Source organism: Anticarsia gemmatalis, chromosome 18 (assembly GCF_050436995.1).
Source record: "Anticarsia gemmatalis isolate Benzon Research Colony breed Stoneville strain chromosome 18, ilAntGemm2 primary, whole genome shotgun sequence".
Taxonomy (NCBI): domain Eukaryota; kingdom Metazoa; phylum Arthropoda; class Insecta; order Lepidoptera; family Erebidae; genus Anticarsia; species Anticarsia gemmatalis.
Window position 1 is genome coordinate 2,080,116 of NC_134762.1, and position 9,687 is coordinate 2,089,802.

The window sequence follows — 9,687 nt, forward strand, 5'->3', positions numbered from 1 at the left end:
TCAACAAAAATGTATGAACCTGTTTTTCCTATGTAACATTTTTATTGCTGTGTTTTGTTCGAAACAAGACTAAATTAGTACTATAATTTAACCATATCGTGTATTATTGAAACCAAATCATATATTTATATAGTTAATGATTGCCAATTACTTACTACCTGTACGGAAGGTAAAAATGAGAAATACTGTCAATTTAAACTTTACCAGTATTTATTATCGCCAAATAGTTATATTTATGTTTTAAATTCGTCACGTCACTCTATCTGTAAGTTATTAAGTTATCCGACACTTAGTATAAGTCGTAGAAGTGGCCTTTTATACCCTTAGGTAAATAGTAGTTCATATTTTCGTTATAAATTTAGAATGTCTGAGATCTTTTTATAAGCAGCATTTAGTTTCTCTGATTAACTGTCTTCGTAGTTTAAAACAATAAAAGTTCGCGACAGTTGCATATTAAGTTCACTAACTTATTCAATTTTAATCTTCTGCGCTAGTCTGTAAGTGAATGAAAATTGTGAAACTTACAGCGTTTCAGATGTTTTGAATAAATTGTAAGAAGATACAAGTTACATACGAATGTTGTAAGAATTGTACTTTGAGCACCAACGTCAAGCAATTTGATGTATTTAAACGATGTACAGTTCAAAATGACTTATTCTAAGGTCCTATTGTTCCGGTTGATAGTTTTATGTAAGAAATATATTTGATGGATAATTTATAGAAATATACAATGTATTATTATGATAAGTCATAGTATAGTTTTATCTATATGGGACATATTCCTTAGAGATAAAACTATACTAAAAGATAGCTTTTTAGCTTATCAGCACCTACTATAATAAAGAGTTAAATAAGAATCTTCAAACAGCGGCGACGAAAATTTAGATGAAGATCAGCGCGAACGCAAGAAAGAATATTATTTTTAGTTGATAAAATATCGCCTGTAAGTATTATATATATTTTTAGGTTTATTTACATTGTTGTATAAAAACCTAGTCTAGCAAAGGTATGATGTTTTCTCATCTTTAAAGCGAGAACAACTTACCTAAAGGTAACGTGTATTTTCAATGTTTGTCTTTAATACAATAGGTATTTTGAAGGCTTCTATTAGAAATACACTAGACATTGCGTCATTGTCACATTGTAAAGAAACAGAATAAAGTTTAAAATACGTATGTTGTAAGTGGTTAGTTTGATTGTGGAATTAGCATATAAGTTACTTATATTATAGATATTGAATTAAATTATAATCTTAAGCTTGAAATGGCTATAATGCTTTAAAATTTCTGTATGTGTATGACTATTTAGTTATACTATGACTACGTAGTAATGACTATAAAAATAGTCACAAACATACTACAGCCAATATATTGTTAATATATGATGTAGAAAAAGTTATGTATGCTATGATCTCTAGTCTTAGTTGAAGGATATTTAAATTAGCATAATTATTATTACTTTGTACTATACTGTGTAGTAATAGTATTCATTACTTTATACCATATTCTATGTTATAAGAAATTCAAACTGCACGTTTTCTTCCGAAATCATTAGATTTCGGAAGAAAACGTGCAGTTTGATCTTGGTTTATATCATCAATTTAATAGTTGATGATATAAACCAAGCAGGTGTGTAAGGCCACTGCTATACTTTCATTCTTTTCCTGCAAAATGGATCGTTTTTTCTTACACCACCGCAAAACCGGCGAAAAAACGATCCGTTAGCAAAAAGCGGTTTAAAAATTACCATTTCGTTATACTAATATTAAAATTGTATATTATAGGGCGTCCACAAAGAATCCAAGTCAGCGAAGGGTTATCACGAGAAGGAAAATCACCTGGGGAAGTATGATGACCACGGAGGCATCGATAAGCATCATGAAGAGGAGGCCGGCCACTACGGCGCACACCACCATGAAGAACACGGGAAAAAACATGCCAAGGTTTGGGAATTGAACCATAGAATATTATAATAGATACTGAAACAAAGTGTGATCCAGGTTCATTTGGTAACTGTTGTATTATTAACGGATAGAATGTCAGATGAATATGCTACTATAGTATGTTGCAAAATATGTTGATTTTTGTTTGAGTTCAAATGAAATTAATTTAATTAACACGATTTTTTTTCAAGTGTTTAAATTTGCCTGCGGTAAATCTCTTCAATGGTAGCTTTGGTGTCATGGACTACCATTTCTGGGTGGTGATTTGAAAACACCACAAAAAACGGACGACAATGCATAAATCGACCAAGAATTATCAGAAACAAAGACGTCATTTGCAATAAGACTGTATAAATAATCGTTTTGCTCTACTGGGTTCGATCCCCATATAAACTAAAATGATACAATTGGAATACAGGATTTGATCTCTGGCTAGCCCAATGTATCTAATACGAGTACAAGAAATGTCTAATATTTTTATAATTTCTGCCCCAAACACATCTAGTATGAAGAGTCGGGCAAGCATTCGAAAGGACATAGCACGAAAGGCAGCCATGACATCCATAAAAAAGAGGAATATGAGAAAAAAGTTGAATTCTTTGAGGAAGACGGGGATTCTAGCGAGGAGGAGAAACATGGGGGATATGACCATGAGCACGGCCACTCGAAGGTATGAAATATATTCTTTATCACTTTCAACTACTTTCCCCATACAAAATTTAATTAATAATACTCATTTCTAAACATTAATTGATTGCAGTAGAATTAGTTATTTCGTAACTTGAACGGAAAGGGATAAACTCTTTCAATTGATAAGTCTTAAGTGTGGGTAAGGATGCAGACAACTGTAGTTGCAAGCTCTAGTGTACCCTCCCGAATTCTATTTAGGGAGTTCTAATGAATGGATTGAAAGGGTCTATACTTATATTTTATCATTTGGCTTCAAAAATGAATACAATATTAGTGCACAGTAATAAATACTTTTGACGACTAATATGATGAAAATCAACCATAGCTTGTTATTATTCTTTCTGCACAAGTTTGACTTATATGAAAACTACACAAGGTACTAAAGCCCATTAAAAAGAACACACAAAAAATAATTAGATCTTGGATAATTATTTAAAATCTCTCTCAAATCACGTAACACCGATCTTAATATAGAAACTCAACTGAAAATAAACAAGCCGATTTCCTGTTTTCCCTTCCCAAGGAAATATCAATTAAGATTGTTTGATTAACGTTCTATTAAGTGTGTAATCGGGTTTCTTTGTCACTTTAATGTAAATTAGTTTTGGCAATAGTTTCGCGTCCCAAGGCTTCGTGGCGTAATTTGTCGTGGCTTATTAAATTGAAGTACAGGTATTAGTGATTGATGAAAATCTGTTACGTGCTGTGGAAATGTCAACATGGGTGGTTTGTAACTATTTTTGTCGACGAAAAACAGACAAGGACTTGTTTAATATCCATGTACTTTCTCAACTATTTATACATAACCCATATATATGCTACCTTGCAATAGGTTCAACTTATTTTTTCAATTTTTCCAAAAAAAGAAAGACATTTTGAGAGAGGTTTGTTTGCACTACACATTAAACTCAGGAACAAATAATCTTATATTTTGAGAGTTTTATAGAGAACAAAATGTATGTAGGTTATTCTTTATCTTTAATTTTAACGAGAACGAAGTTAATTAATTTAGTACTTTATTTACTTAATGAATGTCTAAAGGTCATGATTTCAAGTTTCCGTACAAGATTCATTTATATCAATTCATTGTTTTGTATGTTTGGTAACTCTTCTACTTTACAAATATTAACTTTAGCAGAAGTACTTAGTACATTTTATTGAATGTCTCCTGAACATGAAATTATCATTAAATTTTGAGCGAACTCTTAAGAACAATACTCGTGAAAGTTTCAGGGTCAGTAGGCCATTTAGAATTTAGCTTAGGCTTTAATTCAGACATAAGATACTACACTCATATTCTTAAATCTATAACTTACGGGAAATTCATTATCTATACTAATATTATAAAGCTGAAGAGTTTGTTTGTTTGAACGCGCTAATCTCAGAAACTACTGGTGCGAATTGAAAAAAAATATTTTACTGTTGGACAGCCTATTTATTGAGGAAGGCTATAAGCTATATAACATTACGCTACACCCATTGGGAGCGGAGTAGCAACGAAAAACGTTTTAAAAATGGGGAATACTTATGACCCATTCTCACTTATGTGAGGCAAGCGAAGTTGCGCAGGTCAGCTAGTTCTAAATAAAGCAAATACTGGCACATTGCGTTAGTAGAAGTTACAAATAATGTATTAACCACTAGACCTACTAGAACCGCTTATGGTACAGTCAAATAAAAAGAGCAAGAAAAAAATTGCCAGGTAGTTATTTGTTTACAGTTTCCGTACTTTTACGAATCGTTGGGTTATAAAAAAAATATACCAAGATTTAAATGAAAAGTATTACAGATTTTTATATGCTAAAATATATACTGAATTATTTTGATGATCAATCGATCACAATACATTTGTATTTCAAAAGGAGTATTGCAAAAATCTATTTAATTTTCAGGAGCAAAAACGATTGTTCAGTGCATTGACCTGTAACTGAAATATGTGTTGACAAAATAGGATGTTTCGTGATGTTTCAAAATTTCAGTCTAGACTTTAGTGATTCGTTCTAGATTGAAACCCACTTTTTCTAGAACTTTTTTTGTTCCTTCGTGACAGTTCAAGGCTGAATTCATATTAGTTTTTTGTGTCGTTGCACAAGGTTCGATGCTCGAGTCGGGGAAAGTGGTGGTTTATTTATAGCTTTTGTTAAATATTTGACCTTTCGTTATGAATTTAAATAAGAGTGTGAAATTTGGAGTCACGTTTGAACTTGAGGTTATTTGCTGTCCCGTTTTTTTATTTGTATTCAAATAGATACAAATATTTCACAATCAATATTAATAGATATTTGATCTTGATTGAGATGGTCAGGTACTTGCTTTACTAGTTACTAAGATAGTTTGATACGGTCATTTTTTTCGGGATTGTTTTGACCTAATTAAATTAGAGATAATTATGTATAAGTAATTCAAAGTCTGGTGATAATTTTTGGAACTGCAATTATTCATGGAAACGTAGAATATTTTTGATTTCTTTTGTTGCACGAATTAAAAAAAAAAATGCACGACGCGCATTTCTTTTCTGTATTTTTTTTATTTGGTAGAATTTTGTGAAGAATATTACTCATACGTAATTGAAATATTTATTTTAGATTTCGGTTAAAGCAAACTTAGTATGCAATATTTTAATCAAAGCCAAAATAATGCAATATTCTTATTTACCGATTACTACAAAGAAACTAACTACGCACTAACTACATTGCAAGCAAACTGAGGTTTATGTACCCATTAACTTACTCGTAACTTACTTGATCCCTCAGCTAAGTTGCAGTTAACTTAACGACCCTGTATAATTAAAACGATCGCAGCTTTACATGAAAATAGTATTTGTAGGGATTATACAGGGCTTTCATTATCGCTGTATACAGGGTGTTAAAAGTTAACCGTGTAATCGGGTTGCGTAATAAGAAAAATATTAAACGAGGATTCTTTACTTTGTTAGTAGGTTAACTAAGATATTAAAATGGTTAAACTACGAAATGGTATATCCACGTGTACTAGTAGATTGTATTACATTGCTATGTCTTTAACCGTTTAAATCTACACAAATACCAAAAAATGGGGAATATAAGGTCACTTAAAAACAGCATCACAATTTTAAACATACGTTTTTTCCAATAGGGCTAGGCAGAGACTAAAGGACGCCACTTACTCCAATCCCTACATTCTCATCTTCCAACAACTTCCCTTGCTATATTCTCATACATACTCAGTTTTATTCTTAAGAAAATCAGTTCTTGCGATGGAAAAGAAAAAGATTTTTCATATTTTAGCAGTCTCTAAAGTATTCACTACAAATCAGTTAGCTTTAAAGTAATACCAACAACGCAACACTCTGTATAATGATTAAGGATTAATAATACTGCATATGAAACACTTGCATGTCTGAGAGTTTAACATAATATGCTCGTAAAGTGACACATTCGGTTGCACTTTGCTAACTTACTGCATTATAAAATGTGTGAATATTTCTCTGTTTTATATGAAGGGATTTAAAGAACTTTATACGATACTAGCTGACCCGCGCAACTTCGCTTGTGTCACCTAAGAGAATGGGTCAAAATTTTCCCCGTTTTTGTTACATTTTTCGTTGCTACTCAGCTCCTGTTGGTCGACGCGCGATGATATATAGCCTAAAGCCTACCTCGATAAATGGACTATCCAACAATGAAAGAATTTTTCAAATCGGACCAGTAGTTCCTAAGATTAGCGCGTTCAAACAAACAAACAAACAAACAATCAAACAAACAAACTCTTCAGCTTTATAATATTAGTAAGTATAGATGCGTCGCTTATACCAAGTCACTCATTTGTTATTTGCTAAGAAAAGACTTATAAGAATTGTTTATTCTTTATCGCTTGCTTCTACGTTAGATTGGGAAAGTCTAAAGAAGATTCCAACTGTTTCTCTTTCTAGCAAACAAAGAGGTAGAAGTCGATAAAGAGATGCGAGGATCTTGGTGTTTTGTAGACAATGGACTGCCCGCTTGTCACTACTTTTACCAATGCTTTATGTTACCTTTCAAATATTGTCAATCGTGGCATCGTGTAGCTTTAAAGGCTATCGGTACTCTGCCTTCTGAGAATAAAGGAGTAAAATTAATAATAATATTTTTATCGTTTTACCATTATTTAGTGGTCTTAATGGTATTCCTTAAAAGTTAGTTACTAAAGGAAGATTAAGTAAAAATATACTTGCTAGGTAATGCTAACTGGAACTACTGTCAAAAATTATTACAATCGTAAACTATAGTTATTTTACAGTAGTGTCCTTTCATACATATAAGTTATACGTTCGTTATTAATATGATGTGTTTTTTCCAGGGCGGTCACTTCAAACAAGGCAACCTTAAGGCGGGTCACGAGGAGCACCACCGTGGGGACTCAGGGCATTTCGCCAAAGGAGGACACTTGCACATGTCAAGGGTAAATACGACTACACTAAAATACGACTAATACAAAATTACGACTAATTTAAACGCCTGTTTTGTTGAGAAACATATTCACTACATACACCGAATATACCTATAATATTGTTTTGAAAAGAGTACACTTCCAATTAATAGAAAGTGAGTCTCTAATGCAAATCTTAAGGTCTACTGGAAAACAACTAGAGTTTTCTAGTCAAAAATATATCAATTTGATGCAATATAGTTCTAACAAGTGGAATATGAGAACGCTTCAATTTAAATTACTATTTTGTTACCTTATAGAATTTTAAATCTAAATTTCTTTTCAATTACTAATTTCTTTTCTTTACAATTTTTGTACTTCCAGGGTCATAAGTCGGCCGGAGGTCATGACGGACACGGAAAGAATGCACAAGCACACCAAGCAAAGGGTGGTCACGCTGGCGGCAAGAAATGGATCTACCACCACGGCTCACCGGCCAAAACAGCAGCGCTGGTACGAATAGACCGGCGGGCAGACACCTTCCAACCAAGCCCTCAGTACTACGGCTAATATCATTGTCTCTTTCTAACAAGACTAAATTCCAGTGATGGACAAGGACAGATTGTGTTTTGTTGTTTCGTACTTTGGGTATACACGGGTTCTTTTGTATTTGAAACGCGTTTCCAACGTATTTTAATCAAACGACTATTCTAAAATGTAAGATTTTTCGTTAGTCGTTTCATTCAAGATATAAACGCGGTGCAAAGAAGCTTTTTGTGTTTTCGAGTGTGTTTTAGAAATAAATTTAATTATTTTGGACCCTCGGTATTAGTATACTTATAATTTTAAGACTTCTAATAGCTATAAAGTGGGATCTATTTTAAAATTACGATTGATATAAAAATAGGAACTTATTTTTTTTTCGAAGAGAATTGTTAATTAGTTGTAATTGGTCAATTGAATGTTATCTATCAGTCTGTTAAAAAGAAACGAAAGGTAAAATGTGCCTATTTATTTCTAAATAAGTGGTCTTGAGGCGGTTAGGAAGCAATGTTTGTTATTAACCCTTTAAACGTCAACGTCACACACAATATTAAAAAAGCACCAATAGACTTATGCTTTGTGCCCATTAGGTACCCATATTTTTGTCAGCTGGTGCCTAGGAATTTGAACAATTAAAAATACTCCCGCGCACGACTGCGAAAGCGTTAGCGCTTTGATTACGATTCTACTAGAATCTCAGTCGAGTAAGTTCTTTTGCCTACCTTTGGTCTACGTTCTCTTAGCTTTTTGCGTTTAAATTATTCGGTGGCATATTATGACCCTGTTGTTTCAAAATAAATTTTCCTTGATATCGTTACCGATATACGTTGCCGATAAAAGGGTTAAAATACATAAAAAATACTTTAACAATTTAATTTTCACATTTTTGTAGTGCGACATTTCATCACAAATTATTGTTAGCTATTTGCCATTTTCACAAAACTTTTTATTTCGTATACACGTTTTTGTTCTATTTTTAATTAATTACTAACCTATATAGAGTGAAAATATAATACTCATATTCAAAATTTTGGAAGCACATTTTAAAATCGACTAATTACAAATCGAGTCGCACATTTTGTATCATGTTTTTCTTAACTTCACTTTTTAAAGTTCTAAAACTCATTATTCTCAAATAATCATTAATTAATTATTTAATTATTATAATTAAAATATTATATTTTTTATTAGTCTAAGTGTTGTGTTAATATTTTTGTAAATACTCTTCACTGTGATTTATTGACTCCTTTTTTTGTAAATAAACGTGTTTTTTTTATATAAAATTGAGATGTTTTCTTTCCGAATTTCCTAAATTTTAAATAAGGGAACGGCTGAGGAATTCACATTTTGTCGGAAAAGTGAAAAAAGGCCATTTGTCATTATACCTTCATGTCTAAATATAACCATCACACACTTGGCCAGCATAGTGGACTCCCGCTCAACATGTAACTCCTCCTGGGGAAGGGCATAGATTCCCTCCCGTAATGAGTTACTGGAGGGAACCCATGCCCAGCGGTAGGAGTAATGGAACGTATATGGTCTACTTTAATTCATTTAAAAATTTTGTAAATCTGTAAATTGTTGTTCTTATTAATAACTAAGATTCTTTGGAAAATTATTCAAATAACGTTGACATTTTAACTCATTAATTCAGAGGCTCAGAGTGACGAATTGTTGAAATGTTTTCAGTTAAAAGTTTTCAAAGCACCTGCTTATAAGACATTGACAAATCTCAGTTTTATTTCTTTTTATCGTACTCTTAAAAAATATCTGCATTGTCCACTTGCAAAAATGTTTTTTTTTGTCTTACGCTTATTTGCAAAAGTATTTTTTAAAGGTCATTGCTGTCCAGCTAAAGATTTATGTTTCAGGGAATTCACATAAATGATTTAATAGATAATTTATTTCTTTAAAAAACGAATTGGCATATCATATTGTTTGGATGCATTGAGAAAAATTCGTTATTTGTCTTTGGGCGAGATTTTTTCTTGGATAACATATCTTTTCATCAATTAAGCGGTTTATGATTTAGGCTAACTGTATCTAGCTTCAAACAAAGAGATTACCACGAGCATATAACATTTTAATAAACATAGGATTACCACTATAATGTCACTTAAAATACC

The 9,687-nt window shown here is 32.0% G+C and overlaps 1 protein-coding gene across 2 annotated transcripts in view; it reads left to right on the forward strand.

Moving 5' to 3' along the window:
* LOC142980708 (uncharacterized) overlaps positions 1 to 8,802 on the forward strand; it is a 33,893-nt gene extending 25,091 nt beyond the window's left edge. For both annotated transcript variants that reach the window (XM_076126245.1, XM_076126246.1), the window contains 4 exons: positions 1,784 to 1,942; positions 2,448 to 2,612; positions 6,950 to 7,051; positions 7,403 to 8,802. In XM_076126245.1, the coding sequence (XP_075982360.1) occupies positions 1,784 to 1,942; positions 2,448 to 2,612; positions 6,950 to 7,051; positions 7,403 to 7,541 (565 nt within the window). In that variant the 3' untranslated portion in view covers positions 7,542 to 8,802. The remainder of the gene's footprint in view (positions 1 to 1,783; positions 1,943 to 2,447; positions 2,613 to 6,949; positions 7,052 to 7,402) is intronic.
* The last annotated feature ends 885 nt before the right edge of the window (positions 8,803 to 9,687 follow it).